This window comes from Balaenoptera acutorostrata, chromosome 1 (assembly GCF_949987535.1).
Source record: "Balaenoptera acutorostrata chromosome 1, mBalAcu1.1, whole genome shotgun sequence".
Lineage (NCBI taxonomy): Eukaryota > Metazoa > Chordata > Mammalia > Artiodactyla > Balaenopteridae > Balaenoptera > Balaenoptera acutorostrata.
The window spans coordinates 166,923,256-166,945,805 of record NC_080064.1 but is presented as its reverse complement, the minus strand read 5'-3'; the positions used below and the strand labels follow the sequence as shown (position 1 = coordinate 166,945,805).

At 47.9% G+C, this 22,550-nt stretch overlaps 1 protein-coding gene across 2 annotated transcripts in view; it reads right to left on the bottom strand.

Annotated features, from left to right (window-relative positions):
• The window catches only part of STUM (stum, mechanosensory transduction mediator homolog), a 58,646-nt gene extending 50,562 nt beyond the window's left edge, over positions 1-8,084 (bottom strand). For both annotated transcript variants that reach the window (XM_057536167.1, XM_057536171.1), the window contains exon 1: positions 7,877-8,084. In XM_057536167.1, the coding sequence (XP_057392150.1) occupies positions 7,877-8,084 (208 nt within the window). The remainder of the gene's footprint in view (positions 1-7,876) is intronic.
• Between the last annotated feature and the right edge of the window lie 14,466 nt (positions 8,085-22,550).

Below are 22,550 nucleotides of genomic sequence, written 5' to 3'. Positions count from 1 at the left end.
AAAGTACAACCTTCCAAAATTGAAACAGGAAGAATTAGAAAATATAAACAGACCAATCACAGGTAATGAAATTGAAACTGTAATTAAAAATCTTCCAACAAACAAGTCCAGGACCAGATGGCTTCACAGGTGAATCCTATCAAACTTTTAGAGGAGTGATACTTATCCTTCTCAAACTCTTCCAAAAAATTGTGGAGGGAGGAACGTTCCCAAAGTCGTACTACAAGGCTACCATCACACTGATACCAAAACCAGACAAAGATATCACAAAAAAAGAAAATCATAGACCAATATGACTGATGAACACAGACGCAAAAATCCTCAACAAAATACTAGCAAACAGAATCCAACAGTACATTAAAAGGATGATACACCATGACCAAGTGGGATTTATCCCAGGGATGCAAGGATTCTTCAATATACGCAAAACAATCAATGTGATACACCATATTAACAAATTAAAGAATAAAAACCATTTGTCATCTCTGTCATCTCAACAGATGCAGAAAAAGCTTTTGACAAAATTCAACACCCATTTATGATAAAAACTCTCCAGAAAGTGGGCATAGAGGGAACCTACCTCAACATAATAAAAGCTGTATACTACAAACCCACACCAAACATCATTCTCAATGGTGAAAAACTGAAAGCATTTCCTTTAAGATCAGGAACAAGACAAGGATGTCCACTCTCGCCACTGTTATTCAACATAGTATTGGAAGTCCTAGCCACAGCAATCAGAGAAGAAAAAGAAATAAAAGGAATACAAATTGGAAAAGAAGAAGTAAAACTGTCACTGTTTGCCAATGACATGATACTATACATAGAAAATTCTAAAGATGCCACCAGAAAACTACTAGAATTAATCAATGAATTTGGTAAGGTTGCAGGATACAAAATTAATGAACAGAAATCTCTTGCATTCCTATACACTAACAATGAAAGATCAGAAAGAGAAATTAAGGAAACAATCCCATTTACCATCACAACAAAAAGAATAAAATACCTAGGAATAAACCTACCCAAGGAGGCAAAAGACCTGTACACAGAAAACTATAAAACACTGATGAAAGAAATCAAAGGTAACATAAACAGAGGGAGAGATATACCATGTTCCTGGATTGGAAGAATCAATATTGTGAAAATGACTATACTACCCAAAGCAATCTACAGGTTCAATGCAATCCCCATCAAATTACCGAAGCCATTTTTCACAGAACTAGAACAAGAAATTTTACAATTTGTGGGCTTCCCTGGTGGCACAGTGATTAAGAATCCGCCTGCCAATACAGGGGACACGGGTTCGAGCCCTGGTCTGGGAAGATCCCACATGCCATGGAGCAACTAAGCCCGTGCACCACAACTACTGAGCCTGTGCTCTGGAGCCTGCAAGCCACAACTACTGAGCCCACATGCCACAACTACTGAAGCCCGCGTGCCTAGAGCCCATGCTCCACAACGAGAAGCCACCACGATGAGAAGCCCACGCACCAAAATGAAGAGTAGTCCCCACTCGCTGCAACTAGAGAAAGCCCATGCATGGCGATGAAGACCCAACACAGCCAAAAATAAATAAAAATAAAAATTAATTAACTTAAAAAAAAAGTTTTACAATTTGTATGAAAGCACAAAACACCCCGAATAGCCAAAGCAATCTTGAGAAAGAAAAACAGAGCTGGAGGAATCAGGCTCCCTGACTTCAGACTATACGACAAAACTACAGTAATCAAGACAGTATGGTACTGGCACAAAAACAGAAATATAGATCAATGGAACAAGATAGAAAGCCTAGAGATAAACCCACGCACATATGGTCACCTTATCTTTGATAAAGGAGGCAAGAATATACAATGGAGAAAAGACATCCTCTTCAATAAGTGGTGCTGGGAAAAATGGACAGCTACATGTAAAAGAATGAAATTAGAACACACCCTAACACCATACACAAAAATAAACTCAAAATGGATTAAAGACCTAAGTGTAAGGCTAGACACTATAAAACTCTTAGAGGAAACCATAGGCAGAACACTCTATGACATAAGTCACAGTAAGATCCTTTTTGACCCACCTCCTAGAGTAAGGGAAATAAAAACAAAAATAAACAAATGGGACCTAATGAAACTTAAAAGCTTTTGCACAGCAAGGGAAACCATAAACAAGACAAAAAGACAACACTCAGAATGGGAGAAAATATTTGCAAATGAAGCAGCTGACAAATGATTAATCTCCAAAATATACAAGCAGCTCATGCAGCTCCATATCACAAAAACAAACAGCCCAGTCCAAAAATGGGCAAAAGACCTAAACAGACATTTCTCCAGAGAAGACCTACAGATGGCCAACAAATGCATGAAAAGATGCTCAACATCACTAATTATTAGAGAAATGCAAATCAACACCACAATGAGGTATCACCTCACACCGGTCAGAATGGCCATCATCAAAAATCTATGAACAATAAATGCTAGAGAGGGTGTGGAGAAAAGGGAACCCTGCTGCACTGTTGGTGGGAATGTAAATTGATACAGCCACTATGGAGAATAGTATGGAGGTTCCTTAGAAAACTAAAAATAGAACTACCATATGACCCAGCAATCCCACTACTGGGCATATACCCTGAGAAAACCATCATTCAAAAAGAGACATGCACCCCAATGTTCATTGCAGCACTATTTACAATAGCCAGGACATGGAAGCAACCTAAATGTCCATCAACAGATGACTGGATAAAGAAGTGTGGCACATATATACAATGGAATATTACTCAGCCATAAAAAGGAATGAAATTGAGTTATTTGTAGTGAGGTGGATGGACCTAGCATCTGTCATACAGAATGAAGTAAGTCAGAAAGAGAAAAACAAATACCGTATGCTAATGCGTATATATGGAATTTAAAAAAAAACAGTACTGATGAACCTAGTGGCAGGGCAGGAATAAAGACGCAGATGTAGAGAGCAGACTTGAAGGCAGAAGGGGGAAGGGGAAACTGAGATGAAGTGAGAGAGTAGCATTGACATATAAACATTACCAAATGTGAAACGGATGGCTAGTGGGAAGCTGCTGCATAGCACAGGGAGATCAGCTCGGTGCTTTGTGACCACCTAGAGGGATGGGATAGGGAAGGTGGGAGCGAGGCTCAAGAGGGAGGGGTTATGGGGATATATGTATACATATAGCTGATTCACTTTGTTGTACAGCAGAAACTAACACAACATTGTAAAGCATTTATACTCCAATAAAGATGTGGAAAAAACCCCCCAAAACTGAGGAGCATTTATATCATTATGACTAAGCAAATATTCTTCACTACAGAATCAAAGGGAAGCTAAGAGCCCATACAGTGCACCACAGTTCCAATGACAGATTCTATGCACTTAAAAGAGCTTTCCTTACATTCCACCACTTGCTTAAAATCAGGCCACATTTTGATTTTCTTCCTATTTGAGCTATACCTTTAATAATTTTTTGTTGTTGTTTTTCCTGAAGTTGTTATTACCTCTCTTTTTTATTGTTGGTAGAAGAAACATGTGCTTTCTACATCATATCCCTAGTATCCTCAAATTCTTTCTCATTTATTGTTTGGAATCTTCTATTCTTTTTGAAGCCTACTGGCCTCCTGATATAATTGGGTAGGTTGCTTCATTTGAGGATATTAATGCTTTTGCATAGCCTTTTGTCTTTACTGCAGTTACTAATTGCCTTCTGTTTTTCTTGCTTGCTTTCTGTTTTGTATCACAACTTTAATCTCTTGCAGTATACCAATAATATTCTCTACTCTGTGGAATGTCCCCTTCTCACATCATCCTCAGAAACCTCTTTCCTGGAGCCCTCTACCCTCCCACTCTAATGAAGACTGACTGCTCTCCAGGCTTGCTGAACAATTTTATCCTGCGTTGCTTTTCATGTCTGCCCTGAATTGGATACATTATTCCCTGGATCTCATATCTTCTTTCTTGGTTTACTCTCTTGTTTTGCTGAGATACACCCTCAAATGACTTCCTTAAAAAGGTTGGGTAGGATGTGAACTTCCTTGGTCCTTTCATCCTCCGGCCTGCCTCACTTCTATATAAAATAAAGGCATTGGGCGAGATGATCTCTAATGCCTATTCAAGGAGTAAAATTCTGGTCAGTGTGCATTCCATAAATAGCATATTGATAGTATATCAAGGAGAAACTTTAAATGGTTCTTGCTGTCAAGGAACTTACAATCTATCTAGATAGACAAATAATAAACTCTTGAAACAATAATAAAAAGGCAACAATACAAAAGATGCCACAGGGTAGGGAATGATTCGTCATCAACTAGAGGCTCAAGCTTAAAGGAAAGAGAGAGAGAAGCTGAGCCAGCCTGTGGTGCTCTGACCAGGGAAGCAAGACCTTAGCTGAGTGTCAAAGAGTAGGCAATATATTAGGGATAGATTAAATATTTATGAATATTCAACAGTAGATTAATGCCCAACATTAATCTGATGGAATGGTTAACAGTCAATGGAAGTTATCCTCTGTCCAACTTTCCCTGCCACTATCTGAGTTATCAACATTTTCATTTCACCAAGTCAATCAAGATAGATACAGTTTTCAAATATGAGAGTATAATTTGGATCCTAACCAATAGATAAACCCTCTGGCCATTTGGGGGCATAACAGTGAAATTCCATTACATGTATGAGTAATTGTGTATACTTATAAATGCCCTACCAGCTGGACTATGAAGGTCCTTGGTCTTTATTAGTAGACTTTCACTGAATAGGAAATTACCATCATCCATTTTTCAAATTTATTTTGTATCGTTCCAATGAGGAGTCAGAGCGATCATAAATGACTTCTCCTTCCCATCCACTCCCCAGGAAAGGAAACACCCCTCTTATGTATGTTATCCCAACAGCACTGCTGCTTGGGTGGAGAAGGCACCAGGGAATTGTAAGGACTGGGCTTCTCCATGGCAGGTCCTGCAGACTGGATGGACCTGAGACACTCTACCAGGCAAAAACCGTGCCTTCATTCAGCCCAACACTGGCACTCTCATCCAATCTGCAAATGAGGAGAGGACTTGCAGGTGAGGAAGCTTCCGGAAAAAAGAAGAGCTCTTTGGGCCAATGCTGTGACCAGTTTCCAGAGAGTGGGAGTGAAGTGAGGATGGGAAGTGCTTGGGGCCTCGTCATGGATACTCTCAGCAAAGTCTAACCCAATACTACTCCCTCTGGGAGGCTTTCTCTGAACACCCACCCCAACCCTGGAAGAATCAATTACTGCTCAAATACTCTTCCTGCTGCCATCATAGCACTTTCAAATCTAAACAAAGTTTGCATCCATTTCCCTCAACTATCTATGACATCTTGACTGATTTATTCATCATCACATCGCCAGTGCTGGGTATGTGGTGGGTGCTCTGTGTTTGTCGAATGAATGAGTGAATGCATTAAAAGAAGCTTCGCTTCCTCAAAGGGCAGAGCTAGACATGAATACTCAGTTTTTGCAGAGCATCAGATAAGCCAGGAGGACCTGGAAAGGTGGATCTGGGTTGAGGGAAAAATTTCTGAGAGCTGGGACCATTCAAACCACTGGGGAGGGGGCAGTGCAAAAAAAAAAAAAAAAAAAAGCCTGCAAGTTTTGCCTGTGCTGCTTTGCCGTCCAGGACTCTACTGCAGGTTGAGGGGAACAGAGAGATCAATAAGTACTCAGAAGAAAGGTCCCGGGGGCGGCCCCACATACCAGAGATGGGAGCAACGCTCAGCTCTGTAGAAAGGCAAAGAGCAACAGGGACCCACGGTCTCCGGAACACTCTCTAATGGCCAGACCCTGAGCTTTACGTAATCTCATTTCATCCTCCCAGCAACCTGGAGAGACAGGCATCCCTGACTCACAGATATGAAACACCAACAAGGATCTGGAACCCCCTTCAGGGTGGAGAGGGGCCGGGGCCTGTGCACTCAGTCCACTGTACAATGACAGTCAAAACAAAATGATAAACTGCCTGGATTTCGTCATTGAAAATTCCTAAGTCTGTATACCCATGGCTCATCTCAGCCTGTTTTATTACTTTTGTAGTTTGCTTTTTTTCCTCTTTATTTTCTTCTGGCTTCTTAGAAAGGTTTCTTACAAAAATCCCATAGGATTCGGATCTAACAAAGGGAAGTGTAAAGAGGGAAGAGCTGGATGCCCAGGGCAGGGGGGCAGAAGGGCAGGGGGCGTGGCAGCAGGGCTAAGGGTGGGAAAGGGACCTAGTGAGGCAGACCCAGGAGGGCAGGCGCAGGTGCACAGGGGCTGTGGCCTCAGCCAGCGGAGACTTGACGGAGCTCCTCCCACCAGGCCCCAATGTGCTTCCTTCCTCAAAGACCATAAGGTGGCATTTACTTCACCACTTTAAGAAAAGTGGAATCGAGACACATCCCTGCTCATGATCTTCACATCCCCAGAGAGACGGACAGGCAGTGTGTTTTTACTCCAGCAGGTGGGGATTTCTGACAACTTAAATTAACGTCGGCTGCGTCCCCACCGTGTCTAAATGTGCGAAGAGAGCCGCCCTGACACCAACCAGCCTGCTGAAGGCACCAACAAGGCGGACGTCCAACTAAAGACCACCTAACTTCCTGCTCAGACAGATACGCTGCTCTGGCCACAGCCCCCCACCTCCCCCCAGGGGACAGAAAGGTGAGCACGAAGGGGAAAGTGAACGCGACCTGCGTGGGTGGGTGTGATCTTCGCTATCAGCGCTGCAGAGGACCCTGCAGAGCTGGCTGAGAGCGGGGCCGTGAGAAAGGCCAAAGCAAAACAGAAAACCACTTCTAGCTGACCTCTGTTCTTGGGAACTTGGAGCCTTACAGCGGCAAGCTTTCTCCTGGGCACAGAGGTGCCTGCCTCTCCAGTCCCTTGGAATTGGGGGGTGGGGTGCTCTTAGCACGGAAGATCAGGCGGTGCCAAGCTGGCAAGCTGGGAGTGGGGGGAGGGCGTGCAGACAGATTTGGGGGTGGGGTTAGGAGAGGGAGGGTCAAGAAAACCTAGCATTTCCTCCCTTTATGCCCTCTTCGGCACTCCTATCTCTGTGATGGGCCTCTGTTTTAAAATTTGGGACACTGATGCCATCAAGGACCCTGCAGGCAACCAAAGTCCGACACCGAATTACAACCGCGCTCTCTCCACTTTCTCAGGAACGGAAGTGATGGGATGGAGTTATGGGGTCACCTCTGGCCAAGTGCGGTTCAAACCCACAGGCACCTAAACTAACAGAATCATCCCCCTTCCCCTCGGCGTCCTGCGGGGCTGCCGGCTGAATCGCGGGCACTCGGGAAGGAGGTGGAGGAGACTCTGGCTCAAGAGCTGCCGCCCACACACGCCCAGCACCGCGCGAACGCAGGCGGGGCTGCGGGGAGCCTTCTATCCGGGCTCGCCCCGCTTTTCCCCAGCTCGGCCGACTTCTCGAATGCCCGGGACCTTGGTCACCCCCACCCGCGGCCCCAACGCTCTTCCGGCTGGGGGCCCGCGCCCCTCCGAGACAGGAGCTCCTAGGGGGGCGCGCGCGGCGGAGGGAAAAGACAGGATTTGGGGGCGCCTGGAGGGGAACCTAGCCGGGGCCGAGAGAGCCGCCCGGGCCGCCGCCCGCGGGATCCAACATTCCCGGCAAAGTTTCTGGCTCTTTGGGCCCGGATCACCTGGCTCCCAGGTCGGAGAAGGTGAAAGGTGTGTCAGGAGCCCTTCGCCGCGCCTCCCTCCGGGCGCCCACTCCAGGCGCTTCTGCCACCTGCCAGAGGGCGCTGGGAGCGCCGGCGCAGCACGTGCCGCCCGTGGGCGCCGCCCGAGGGTCCCTCCCCGGCGCCTCCCCTGCCGCCCTCCCGCGCCGGTGCCCGGGGCGCAGGGGTCGCGGCCGCCGCGTCTTACCCAGTCCCGGCACGAAAGTGTTGAGGAAGAGACAGATGACGGCCACGGGGAAGGGCATGTAGGGGATGGCGGCGCGCAGGGGGCCCTTCTTCTCGCGGACCTGCACCACCACCCCGCTGGACGAGGACGTCCCCCGGTCCGCCGCCGCCGCCGCAGCCACCGCCGCCGCCGCTGCCGCCGTCTCGGCGTCTTTGTGCGAAGGCTCCATGGCGGGGCGCGCTCCCCGGGAGCCGGGCTGCCGCGGCCGGGACTGCCGCCCAGGGCACAGGAGGCGGGTGGCGGCCGGCTCCGGGCTCCGGGCTCCGGGCTCCGGGCTCCGCGCCGAGCTCAGGCGTCCAGCGTGCTCGGTGTGCCGCGCGGCTCGCCCAGAACCCCGCACTCCCGCGTCCCCAAGCGCCCGGCCCTCTGCCGCGCGCTCCGCTGCGCTCCCACACCCCCGGCGGAGGGGCGGGGAGGGCGGCGTGACACTCGGTGACAGCGCTCCGACGCCCCTCCCCGCGGGGCCCCTTCCCCGCCCTCCCCTCCGCTGCCCCCACCCCTCAAAATACCGCTTACAAATCAGGGAGGAGGGAAGAAAGTAGAAGAGGAACGCAGAGGGAGCTGGTGTCCAGGTATTGGGAGGAATGGACACACGTCTCACTCCCCAGACAGGTGAACCGGGCGGGAACCTCGGCCAAGGACACCGCGAATTGGGCGTGTGCGCTCGGCTGGCACGGCGGGGAAAGGCTTCGAGGCTGAGTCCTTTACTCCGGAGGATGCATTTAACGCTAGGGAGATGGAGGCAAGGAACGCGCCGCGCCTGGTGCCTAGTACGCTTTAAATTTGTTCTGATTTAAATGGGCTTGAGTCAGAGAAAAAGGGATTTTAGGATCGATAATCGAGCTGAAAGCAGGAGACGCAGCTTTTCAAACAGGTCTCCATGAGACTAGTTTAAATGGGACCCTTCCTTACATACACATACACACACACACACACGAGATGGGAAAAGCTAAAAGAAATGAGCCTGTTGCTTGGAAGTGGGTGTGTGTGTGGGGGGCGGTGTTGGGGACCATCCCCTGAACAGTTCTGGGAGAAACCTGGGGCTTCTGTGAGCTGGACCTGGTGTTTAAAAAGCCAGCGAAGACACAGCGCCGTCTGGTGTTGATAATGCAGCAGTTGGTAGAAGCAGAAGGATGTGGCCGGGCCGTGTCCAAGAAGGCAGCAGGAGGCCCCATATTTAATCAGATTTCCTGAATAACGGCCGCCTTCACCTCCACACCTGGAAAAAATGAACGAAAGCAACCGCCTCTTATGTTAGGGAGGGATTCAAGGCATCAGAATTATCCAGATGTTCAGCAAATTGTCTGCATAAATCCCCTTCCTTTTCAGTAACCCTCTTTCTCCAGGAAAAATGGTGATTGAATAATCCCCAAACAGCCCAGGGACTCCGAGGAAGGATGCTAAAAAGAACCATGGGTATTCTTTTATGGGTACCTGAATAAACTAATTTTAAAAGCATGTGGTCAGCAGGGGGTAGTGGTGATACCTGCGAGCACACACACAGTAACTAGTTAGGCCTGGCAGTCAGAAGTGAACAGGACCGAAATGTTTGTCTCTATTCGGCCGCTAATTACCTGTATGACTTAAAAGAACTCATTTAACCTCTTATGGGCTTGAGTTACTGTGATTGTAAAATCAAAGCAATATTCAGTTTAATACTTACTTATTGAAGACCTAATGTGACTTGGATTCTGGGGAGAGGGAAAGGAGTAAAACCCAGCCCCTGACTTCAAGAGTCTAATAGATGAACTGATAGATACTAACAACCGCAAGCGACAGAATTATAGACGGTGATGAATGCTGTAGCTGGATAAGCTGAAGGTGCTGAGAAAACATGGAACCATCTGTGAAACCAGCTACAGAGGGGAGGCGTCAGGAGGTTTCCCGAAGAAGGTGATAGTGGATGAGATTTGAGCAATGACTACAGTTAACTACTTGCAGGAGATTTATTTTATTTTAAACAAACATTTATTTATCCAAGCACTCTGCCGGGCACTAAGCACTTTACACATTTTAACTCATTTAATCCTTACCACACTCTGTGAAGTAAGTATTATTTATTACCCCATTTTACCAATGGGAAAATTGGAGTACAGAGAGGTTAAGTAAACATTCTTTGAACATTCTTTTGCAAAGCACCTGAATGGTTTTAGGGCCACTAAAACGATTTCAGGGAAGGAAATGCATTTGCATCCTCCAGTTTTCTAGATGATTTGCTTAATATCTAGAATGGATGTCAGAAAGACATCTAGGCAGAGCAACAGCACGTATGAAGGTATGGAAACCTAGAAAAGTAGGAACATTTCAGGAATTCAAGTGTGGCAGGACTAAGGCTGGTATGGGCAGGGGGCTAAAGATGACTCTGGTGGGGTGAGCAGGAACCAAATAATGACTGGCAAAGGAATTTGGATTATATGGAATCACTGCAACATTTTAAGCAGGCATGTGGCATGACTTGAATATTCCAGTCACTATTACTATGTAACAAACTACCCCCAGACACAGCTATTTTGTTATGATCCCAAATTCTGTGGATCAGGAAATTGGACAGAGTGCAGCTCAGACAGGTCTTCTTTGCTTTATTACGTCTGGAGCTGAGAGGACTCAAAAGGTGGCAGCTGGAACAGCTGTGGCTAGAGGATCCACTTCCAAAAGGATTCTCAACTCTGATACCTTGACTGGGATAACTTGACAGCTGGCTCAGCTGGGACTGTTCCGTAGAGCATCTACACATGGCCGTTCCACGTGACGTGGACTTTTCACAATGTGGTGGCTGGGTTCTGGGAGAAACTTCCCCAGAGGGGGCATTGCAGGACCAGTGGAAGCTGTGTGGACCTTCTGCCCTAACCGCAGAGTCACAGTGTCAGTTCTGTGGGCTCTGTGGGTCGAAGCAGTCACAAACCTGCTTAGATTCAAATGGAGGACACCATACCTCTCAATGGAGTAATGTCAAAGAATTTGAGCCCTGGTTTTAAAACTACCCTAATGAGATACGGTTTGGGGGAAGGATCACTCAGTCAACAGTGTGGAGGATGGATTCAAGGGGGTTGTAGACAAAAAAAAAAAAGGTTGCCATTATATCAGTAAACAACGAATGTTGCCCTCCATCAAGCCATCTGTTACTGCAGCCACCCTGACGGTGCGCCCTGAGGGGAATTCACGATGGAGGGAAACGGGATACTGGCCCTAAGTAGTTAAGATGCATATCAAAGGTATAATTTCAATGAGCCCAGACTCTTGCATCTTCCCAGACATAGAAAAGCACTAAAATTATTAACTTGAGATGTCTGTTTTTTGTGAGTAGCAGTAATCTTTTGATGCTGGACTACATGTTTGTTTTTCAATGAAAATTCCTATACATCCCAGCTCCTCCCTTACCTCTTTAAAAGAGTCCTTCAGAGCTATCTGAGAGGCTATTTCCGAGGCTATAGTCATCAGTAAGGTCCCCTAATAAAACATAACCAACAACTTTTAGGTTGTGCATTTTTTGTGGGGTTTTTTGTTTGTTTGTTTGTTTTTGTTCTTCAGTTGACAGTGTAAACTTAGGGCTCATGAGAGGGAGGACTCTTCCTGACCTCCATGGATGGGGAGTAGGGAAGAGATAGTTCCCAAATGAACAAATAATAATGATATTATTAGCAGACAAAGCGGAAAAGCTGAGTTTGAGGGACTGAGGACAGCCAAGGGGTGGTGGGCACTTGTTGATTATATAACCAGCTGTCTTGACTGTCAGTTAGTCAGTGTGAGTCTCAGTAAAGCTATTAGGGCTGCAGATTTTGGAACCATCAGCATACAAATAATACTTAAAGCCCTGTGGAGTAATGCAAATGTGGAATAAGAAGACTAGAGTTTCCAGGAAACTCACCAGAGGCTACTGAAACTAAGCAGAAAGAAAGGAGGAGGGAGAAGGAGGTTTTAAAGGGGAAACACTAAGAGTGTTTCATGGGAGCCAAAGAGGAAGATTTTTAAGGAGGAGCGGTCAGCCGTGTCAAATGCCATAGAAAGATCGAGTAAGACCCTGAAAGTGCCTATTGGATTTGGCTGTTAGGAGGTTCAGCTCACTGGAATCCCAGCTCAAAAGTCTCACCTACTGTGTCCATTTTCAAGGAATTTGTCCCATTTCACCTAAATTGTTGAATTTGTTAGCATAAAATTATTCATAATATCCTTTTATTATCTTTTTAATGTCTGTGAAATCTGTAATGATGTCTCCTCTTTCAGTCCTGATATTGCTCATTTGTGCTTTCTCTTTTTTCTTAATCCCTCTTGCAAGGGGTTTATATCTATTTGACATTGTGACCATGACTGATGTTTGAAGGTGAGTTTAAGATCTAAGCTACTTCAGGTAGTAAGAGGTCTCCAAAAAAGTTGAAACCTTAAAAAATAATCTCCCCCCGAAATCAGACACAAATACAGCAGAGGAAACAAATCAAACAGTTGATTACATCAGCCAAGTACATCTAGGCCATGCATTGGGTCATGAAGATAAAATCTGTTGTTTGGCCTTGTTCTGTCATCAGCTGAATAAAGTACCTCGGCTTTGAACCTCTTTTTAGCTGAAAAAATTGTTTTTGCTTAAGTCAGCTTCCAAACTGTACAAGGAATTCATATATCAACCAGGATTGCTCCTTTTGGAAAAGACTACATCGTAGCCTTGGCAGTAGAAAGACAGACTTTATTTGGAGCTCCCTGTATTTAAACAATTTCTTAACTTCTCTGAGCCTCAGTTTCCAAAACTGTAAATGACACTTATCTCATTTATGTATGTGTCAGGAGTAAGGGAGAAAATATGTGCAAGATACTCAATAAATGGGAACTGAGTCAGGAGCCTTTTCACCCCAAGTGATAGCAAAACCCAACTCCAATTTAGCTTAGAGGGGAAAAAAGGAATTTATGGATGTGATGGTTTTTGACGTATGAACGTGGCAAAGCTGAATTACAGTTCCCAGAATTCCCTTTCTAATTTGTTTCCATTTAGCATGGGCTACAGATGATGATTGCTCTCAAGAGCTGAAGGACAGATGGAGGCCGTGGTCACTTTATACCATGTGTGCACCTCCTCTGAGGCATTTAATCAAATACTAATCTAGGTGTTGTGGCGAAGCAATTCTGCATATGTGATTGAAGTCCCTAATCAGCCAACCTTAAGTTAATTTATGAGTGTCCTGGCTGGGCCTGACTTAATCAGTTAGAAGTGCTTTTAAAAACAGGCTTAGGCCTTCTCTGAGGGAGCAACTCCAAGAGACTGTTAGGTCAGCAGTTGCTTTCCCTTCCTTCTACATCTTCCTTTGTGACCAAAACCTGTGAACGTCAAGTTTCAACTCTTACCAGGGGCTTCCCGCTTGCTTGTGATCTTTTCTCCCTGTCTGCCTGGACCTCAGATTTGCTTAGCCAGCCCCCACAGTGGTGCAAGCCAATCCCTTGTAAAAAATCCATATCTGTATCCTTATCTATCTGTCAGTCATCTGTGATTCTGCTGGATCTACTTCTCTGATTGAATCCCAACTGATACAATGGGCTCACAAGGCTGGGAAGTCCAGAGAAGGGCTCAAACTATGACAATGAGTTATCTAATCAATTCCTCTCTCTCTCTCTCTTTTTTTTCCCTCTCTCTCTCTCTCTCCATCTCTCAGCTCTGCTTCCCTCTCTGTGTAGTGGCTTCATTCTGTTCATTCTGTACACTGGTTCTCCCCATGTGGTGAGGAAGATGGCCTCTGAACCCTAGGTTCACATCTTCCCAATCAAACCAAGCAGAAAGAGACTTCTTTCTTTCCCACAGAGAAGGGGTTCTGACTGGTCCACATTTTGGATCAATCACTTTTGCCAGAATACTATGTTAAGTTTGACCAGGCTTGTCATGAGTGGGATTCTGTGATTGACAGCCCCCATCAAACCTCAAGGAGTAGGTAGAAGCACCTCCCAAAAAAGAGGTGCTACTGTAACCAGAACAGGTGTCTGGGGATGTATGCTAGACAAACATAGCTGTAGTGACCACAGTCTACTGCAAAGACTGTTAGTAGGCTTCTTGGTGATGAGCCTTCTAAGTCACTGATCTTGATCTACACGAGTCATGTGTTCAGACTTCCATCCACATGCTGACTTCCACTGACACATCTTCTGGTTGCCTCTCCCAGACACAACACACTCATGTGAAGTGTGGTGTTAAAGACAGAGCCCAACCTGGCTTCTCTTCACATCTGCACTTCCACCCAACTGTGTGATCTCAGTCAGAGCAAGTCATCTCTCTGTGCCTCCACTTATCCATTTGTTGAATAGAAATTTTCATGCCCAACCTTCTCACACTAAAAGACCAGGAATGTGGATTTAGATCATAAATTAGAACAGTAGTATTATTTCAGGTCTTGGGATCAGGTGGATCACTTCCCTGCTTCCTCTGTGGATGGAATTTCTCATCTTCCTTCCTAAAGTGACATTTGCCCTCCCTACGCCTCCCCCAAAGCCATAATAGTATAAGGTTTGCAGAGGAACATAATGAGAGAAAGGGAATGTTTATAAGGCCAAGATCAAACAGAGAAGTGGAGACCTGGGCCCCCCACTCTCCCGTCTTCCCATGCCGGAGCCAGAGTGTTCTACTGGACTCAGTGTGGGTCCCTGTTCTAGTGGAGGGGCGCTCCCCTTTGTGGGTATTCTTTTTTTTATTTAATAGGTAAGCATGGTAGAAACCTTGGCCATAATCAGACCAGGCTGTCTAGATTTGGACACTAACTATTTACAGAATTTGGAAACCTAGTGCTTATAGGAAGTCGCCCCTCACAGGGAAGGGTGAAGCTTAGCAGCAGTTACCTATCCCCCAAGTGGGAAGGTGAGCTTGGACATAGCATCTCCACCCCAGGGGGAGAAGGACCTGGGACCCAGAGTTACTGTTAAACAATATTGCTCCTTGCTCTGCACAGTATTTAAGGATCAAGGGAAGAATTATTATCACACTGAATTTAGAGTCTTGATGACCTGAGAAAAACACGTTAAGGCGACGAGCAAGGCCTCGGGGGGGAGAGACTGCTATCTCTTTAAGAGTCCTCAGCAGACCCTCAGCCAGAGCTTTATCTGGCCAAGTCCTACTTCTTGTGCAAACAGTTTTACAGTTTTCTAAAGTTGTTCAGGCTGCAATTACTAAGAAAAATATGGAATGCTGTTAAGAGAGAGACCAGGAGAGCTAGCAAAGCCCTTTCTGATCTAAAAGCAGGCAGATTTGCAGTCTCTTAAGAACCAAGCCCTCCTAGACTCTGGCACGCTGAAGCGTGGGCCAAATTCAGAACCACCAGAGGCAGAGAGGACCCTACCCCGGGGACCTCTTCTCTATATGGGGAAGTAGTTGAAAGGGTAAAAGGGTTGTCTCCAGAGAGACTGAGCAGCCTAGAGCCTGCCTGGGACACGTAGCAGCTATCAAGCGGCTCAATATGGGAGCTGTAGCTCCCTGTGGCTACCTAAAGTTCATTAAAATTCAGCAAAACTTAAACTTCAGTTCCTCAGCTGCACTAGCCACATTTCAAGTGCTAAATGTCCACCTGTGGCTCACGGCTACCATATTGGATGGTGCAACTAGAGAACATTTTCCTCATCGCAGAAAATTTGATTGGACAGCACTGAATTAGAATAGGATTGAGCTGCTTGTTAAAAAGATGCAACACCGAGTGGCTTAACCAAGATATTAGTTTATTTCTCTCTTTTATAAAATTCCACATCAGTAAAGTAGCTCAATTCCCGAAAGTCATCAAGACCGGTTATGCTCATGTGGTGTCCACAGAGTCAGGTTCCTTCCATCTTGACGCTCTGCCACCGCGAGGGTGTTTCCTGGTCCACATGGTTGAGAATGGTGCCCCAGCCGGGGGAAGGGGGAAAGAGGAAGCAACGCAGCTCCTTTTAAAGGCATCACCTAGGCCTGCATCAATCCCTTCCACTTCATCCATTGGCCCCATTTTGTCTCATGGCCTCACCTAACTACAAGGGAAGCTGGGAAACTTTATTCTGGTGAAAAATTAAAAGTTTATTCCTGGACTTCCCTGGTGGTGCAGTGGTTTAGAAGCTGCCTGCCAATGCAGGGGACACGGGTTCTATCCCTGATCCGGGAAAATCCCACATGCCGTGGAGCAACTAAGCCCGTGTGCCACAACTACTGAGCCTGCACTCTAGAGCCCACGAGCCACAACTACTGAGCCCACGTGCTGCAACTACTGAAGCCCGCATGCCTAGAGCCTGTGTTCCACAACAAGAGAATCCACCCAATGAGAAGCCCGTGCACCGCAACGAAGAGTAGCCCCCCCTTCTCGCCGCAACTAGAAAAAGCCTGCACGCAGCAACGAAGACCCAATGCAGCCAAAAATAAATAATTAATTAATTTTTTTAAAAAAGTTTATTCCTATGGGAGAAAGGGAGCATGGATGTTGGGGGCACGTAGCAATCTCTTCCATGGCAGTTATGTGGGTAGCCCTGGAATCCATTTCTGCCAAGTTTTCTTTCTTGTAACCTTTCTCTCTGTTCTCTATCTTCCTACTTTCCTATTTCCTCTCTCTTCCTTCTACGCCACTCCCCGCTGCACCCCCTTCTATGCAGCAGGCCCCATGCTCCCCAATTTCACATACACAGTCTCATTTTACCATCACAGCCACCTAGTGAGGGAGGCAGTAATTGTGACCATTTGACAGATGAAGACAGTGTGACTCAGAAAAGTTCAGTGATGAGCTGGACTAGATGGGTCCTGAAAGCTTTCTCCCCCATTCACTAAATTCCACCTGTTTCTTCCTCTCTCCCCGGCCCAGGCCCGTCTCTCCTTCTCCTTGGATTCTCTCCACTGCCTGTCTCTCTCCTCACATCCTACCCCTCTCCCTTCCTCTCCCGGTTTTTGGGCTTTTATTCTTCTTTTCTGTCTCCCAATGTAACAAGGATGACCTCACTCAGCCGATTACTCAGTGCTTCCACTCAGCTTCTAATAAATCTATTAAGTTGTAATCAACCTATAAATCAGCTCTCCTGAGAAAACCTGGTAGGGATTAGGTTTGTGTTTCCCTGTAATTACAGCTGAGGAGCTGAGCAATGAATCAAATTGACTGACAGAAAAAATGGGGTGACCTCAGACACCTTATGTCTTCTCTCCTGTGGCCTGTCCGGCCAGGGCCTGACCACAGATGGCCTGGCTCGCTGCTGTGCCCCTCCCCACCTGTCCCCAAAGCTGAGGCTATGGGGGCCAGACCAGACCTCTGACCTCAGGCTGGAGGTCAAGATCCTAAAGGTCACAGAAAAAGGGGGTCTCCAAGATAGGCAAGAATCTTCCAGAGCTCTCATCCTCCCGTTCACAAATACCCCTCCTCCTCTGGGTCTTGGGTAATTTCTCCCTCCTTTGGTTTTCTGGGGTTTCTCTCCCTCCACTGGGGTACAGAAGTGGGAGGGAGTGGGACTTTCTGAGAAGTGTCAGTCCCCTAAGTGGTCTGGAAACTGCACTTGATTTTGGCTGTTTCTGACAGAAACAGAAGGGGATGGCAGGCAGCAGTGAGCCTTTGGGGGGGACCAAAGATGGAGAGGGGTGCTAAGAAGGCCAGAGGGTGAAGATGCCCTGAAAACTGTGGGGACCAAAGATGGGGGCAGGGGTGCTAAGAAGGACAGCTGGGGAAGATGCCTTGGAAACTGAAAATCAATCTGCCTCTCCTTTCTCTCCAGGAAACCAAGTGGGATTGGAGCAAGTGTGCTTCGTCCAGGCCGGGATGCTGACCTTTCTTCCCGCCCACCTACGGAGACTCCTTACCATCTGGCTTGGGCTTCTGTGGCCTTCACGCCCACACCGGCAACTCCTCTTCCCTGTAATACCCTCCCGCACCGGCCTGAGCACAGCGGCTGGAACATCCCGGGTGTTCGACCAATGTGAATTGAGTTCGCCTACTCATTCAGGTGCCAATCCGTTCATATATCTCCACATGCAATTTTTATTATCCGGCTGTCCCAGATATTCCCCAATTCACTGATGTCTTTTCGGAAACAGTGGGAGTCCTAGAACTGATGACTCGCTAGAGGGTGAGAGAAACCAGGAGGAATCAAAAGAGAAATAGCCAAGATGAGAGAGAAGGAAAGAGAGAGGAGGGTATGGGAGAGGAAAGGCAAGACAGAGACAGAGACAGAGGGAGCTTGCCTTTCACCTTAAAGGTGATCTGAACCAGGGCACAAGGGTGGATCGTGTGCCGTTACACTCACAACCCTGGCATTGAACTGAGAGAGTAACAGACTAGAAAACAAAACAGAGAAAGGCAACAACAAAGCCCAGCCAACCTAGCAGGCAGGCGCTGTCAGCCCTGGACACCCTCAGATCACTGAAGGTGGGTCATAGCAGAGACCCAGTGTCTTCTTACTGACCTGGTTCCGAGCCCGTCAGCTGCACTCCCTCTGGCCCTAAACTGGGAGGCCTAGCCCTGCGGCCACTCACCAGCAGCCTGGCTGGCTCCTGCTTCCTGGCCCCTCTTTCCGCCTTCCGGGGGCCCCTCCCTGGGTCCCAGGCTGCTTTTGCACAGGTGCCCGGTCTCTTGCTTCCTGTGATGACGCCTGGGGACACGAAGCTCTGTTGTTCGGGCAGGCACCACAGACTGGGCTGTGTCGGCCCTTAGTCCCCGGGCGTAGGTTGGTTTGTCTCTCCGGTAACCACCCAGCACTGATGTCAGAGGGGCTTCAGAGGGGCTGAAGGAGGCCTCTCAGGCCTGCACCCCGTCCCCACCCCCACTCGCCCAGGGTCCTGGGGGAGCCTCAGAGAGCCTCAGGGGGCCGTGCCCTGGGAGGTGTGCACATGCACGCTCAATACCCGGGACACAAGGGTATACGCTCGGGCTCACGAGAGGCCGTTGCATGGGCTCTGGAGTCAGACATTCCAGGGGGTGCAATCCTACTTCTGTCACTCAGCAACTGTGCAAGCTGGGGCAAGGGACAGACTCTCAGAGACTCTGTTTCCACACTTGTAAATGGGGCCGATAATAGTGCCCACCTCATAACGTTGCCCTGAGGGCTGCATAGAGAGTGCTGAGCACGACGCCTGGCACGTGGCAAGTGCTCAATTACCATTATCATTATTGACACTTTCTAGAGGAGACCAGGACAATTCCCTTGGTACCAGGTGGCTCTAGTCATCCCATTTGCCAGATACAAGCAGACAAAGTCCAGGTGATTTACTAGGCCAGTTGTCCTCTGGGGTGGTGGGAGGAGGGAGGCATGACCCTAGAACCCTATAAGAGATGACCCTATAAAGTAGCAAACTAGGTGGTTATCTAAGCAGAGTAATAAAGAGTGACCTTCCCAGCATCTCTAAACCATCTTTACCACAAATTAGTCCCGAATCCCTAAAACGTCCACCACTGGTCACTTATTTGGGATAAGGCAGAGACCCCAGACAAAGAAAATGCACTTAGACCTCTTTGGGAGACTTACTTCTTTGATCTGATCATGTCGGCCTTGTTGGATAGCAGGGAGAAAAGTTGCGTTGGGGTAAGATGGAAGGCTGAGTCTCTGATTACCAGCTGAGAAGAGCGGGTCTGGAGTTGGGCATGGGGTTGGGGGTGGAGTGAGGGTGGGGAGGGTATGTGGGTCTCAGCAGGCAAGGTCATGGATTAGGGCCCTGGAGCCTGGGGTTTCTAAAAGGGGGTGTGTGGGACACACTCCAGGGTGGCCTCCATGATTCCTACCCCCTGCTGTTCACACCTTTTGAGCCTGGGTGGGAACTGTGACTTATTCTAGCCAATGGCATATCGTAAAGGTGAAGGGATTTTGCAGATGGAAGTAAGGTCCCAAATCAGTTGATTTTAAGTTAATTTAAATGGAAATTGTTCTGGGTGGGCCGGACTTAATCAGGTGAAACCACTTTAAATGGGACTGGGTCCCCCTTGAGGTAAGAAGCTCTCCTTGCAGCCTGGGTGAAGTCAGCAGCCATACTGAGGAGGCCCACAAGGCGGGAGCTGACAGCCTAGTACCTGAAGGCAGCTTCTGGCCCAAAGACAGCAAAAAGCCAGAAGCCTCAGTCATATCAATGCAAGGAAATAAACCTTGCCAATAACTCGAATGAACTTGGAAGTGGGTTCTTCCCCAGTCGAGCCTCCTCAGGAGAAGGAGGCCAGCTGACACCTGGGTTGCAGCCCAGTGAGCCCCAGAGCAAAGGACCCGGTTAGGCCACGCCTAGACTCCTGAGCCACAAACACTGTGATAGAATAAAGTGTGTTGCTTCATGTTGCTAAACATGTGTGATCTGTGACGGTGACAGAAAACTAATATTATGGAGGGAAATGTCCTGGAGCTGAAGACAGCCTCCAACTGTAACGCATTCGCCTGCTTCTCTCTCCAGGAAGCACCTGCTTGGGCCAAAATATTCAACCCTGATCACCTTGCTGGTCCCACTCTATTTTTGCCCTGAGGTGGAAAGGGGCCATGTCTGTGGGTCCTGCTCCCCTAAGAACCCTTGCCTGAAGCTGCTATAAGGAGAGTGGCACCCTTGAGTCACACCGCCAAGACCCCTCACCTTGAGAGAAAGCCAAGTACTCTGTAGCAAAAGTGCCCTGGCTCCCAGGCTCACCCAGGGAGGGGGCTGCTGGGAGCTCAGGGGGAGCTCCAGGTTCTCCAGTCAGATCTGGTCCAAGACCAGTGCCCTCCCTCTCTTTCGGTGCTCCCAGGGAGTGGTCATTGAGCATCCCTGGCCCTGGCTCTGTCACCTGAGACCTCACACCACCTTTAGTTAGACATGGGGCCACCCCTGGGTAAGTAGGCAAGCATGCCGAGACTGTACCCTCAGCCTTGGTCCTGGAGCCGATGCTTGACCCTGCGCACCTTGGCTGCTTCCCTCCCTCCCTCCATGGCAAAGGCCTGTGGGCCTGCTTCCCATCTCTGACGCTGTGTGTGACATCGCCCATCCCGTGTCCCCACCTGCAGCACAGCCCTTGAGCTGACTTCATGTTTCTTATGGATAAAATCTCTCTGAGTGACTTCTTAACTTTTATTTTCTTAGAACCCTTTCTTCTCACAAAAATCATACAAGAAAACTCAGTCTGCAAGGACACAAAAGTGGAGCAGCTCTGATTGAGTGGAGGGAGGTGAGTGGCCTCTACCCGGCAGACCCTTGCCTGCCCCCTCCCCGATTTCAGCTGAAGTGCTTCTTGGAAGTTTGTTTAGACCTTCCTGCCCACGGCCCAGTCAGGACTTCCTGTTTGTCTTCCTCAGGGCTGGCCAGGACAGGAAGTTCCACCCTCTCATCCCCAGCACAGCTGTCAATCAATGAGAGCAAAAAGAATGTTCCCAATCCATACTGAGTCCCTAAATATACAGCCACTAAGATATTTTCCACCTGGAAGACTATGATCCCTGTCCCCCGATGCACCTCGCAAATGCCCTGACGTGAACTTGCCACCTGTGAGACAAATGTTCTTCCTGGCCTGCCTAGGAGAGCTTTAAATAGACTCAGAGTTGAAAGGAAGCTTATGGTTACTTAATCCATCTCCTAACGCAGGGAAGCATTCCCTATACATCCCCACCAGGCTCTCTTTGGATACCTCCCACGACGGGGAACTCACTATCTCACAAAGCAGGTGTCTCCCTATTAAAACTCTTATCTGTCTCCCTGTAACTTTCCCCCACTGGCCCTGCTTCTGGGGCTCAAAGAATAAGTTACGTAACCTATATGAAGAGGAACACGGCTCACTCCAGGCCCGTCTGCTCCTTCCCTATGCCACTCTCCTCTGGTACGTTGGTGGCCCAAGGAGCCATGCCTCCCAGTATCCGTGGAGATATATCTGTCTATCCTCCTGTCTCATTAACTCTGGGATTGGCCATGTGACTTGCTTTGGCCAATTGAGATATTAGCCACGTGAGGCTTGATTTACCACTTGCAAATTGGGGCTTGCCCTCTTACAGAGTTCCCTCTTAGGAGACAGCTACCGTGCTGAAGGAGCACACGTTAGGCTACTGAATGATACAAGGCCGTGTGAAGACAAGCTCTGGAGGACGGCAGGCCGTCTTGGATGTTCCAGCCACAGGTGGGCGCCCAGCTGAGTGCCACCACATGAGTGACCTAAAAGATTCACATGGAACTGCACTGCCCGGGGGAGCTCAGCCAACCCACAGAATCGTGAGAAACAATAAATGGCTATTTTAAGCCACTACATCTTGCAATGGTTGTTATGCAGTGATAGATAACCGAAAACCACTGAGAGGTTTTTTCTGGGAGCAAGTTTCTGGGATAGTATAGCCAAGATTTTTCATCCCAGGTCAGTCATTTACAAAGAGCATAGACCAGCTGGCTCAGCTGTGAGATAACAAACATCTTCACTGGGGATACTGGGAGCCCTGCCACTTGGAATTAAATTAGAAGGAGCCGGTCGGAGATGGGGGGTAGGTAAGAGCCTTTGGCTTGAGCAAGTCGGAGAGCCCTGGCTGGATGACAAATCACGCAGAACAGCTTGGCTTTCTGCACAAAATGGAATTATGCTTTGGTTCAAATTTCTTGCCACTTATAAATTACTTTTTATTTTATTACCCTCCAAACTGCCATCCAGACAGACTTGGAGGCTGTCTTGGATACGTCAGTTGCTTTCCAAAGCTGTGAAGGCGCAAATCATGTGTCATCCCCAGTGGTTTGGGAAGAGATGCCTTTTCTTTCAAAAAA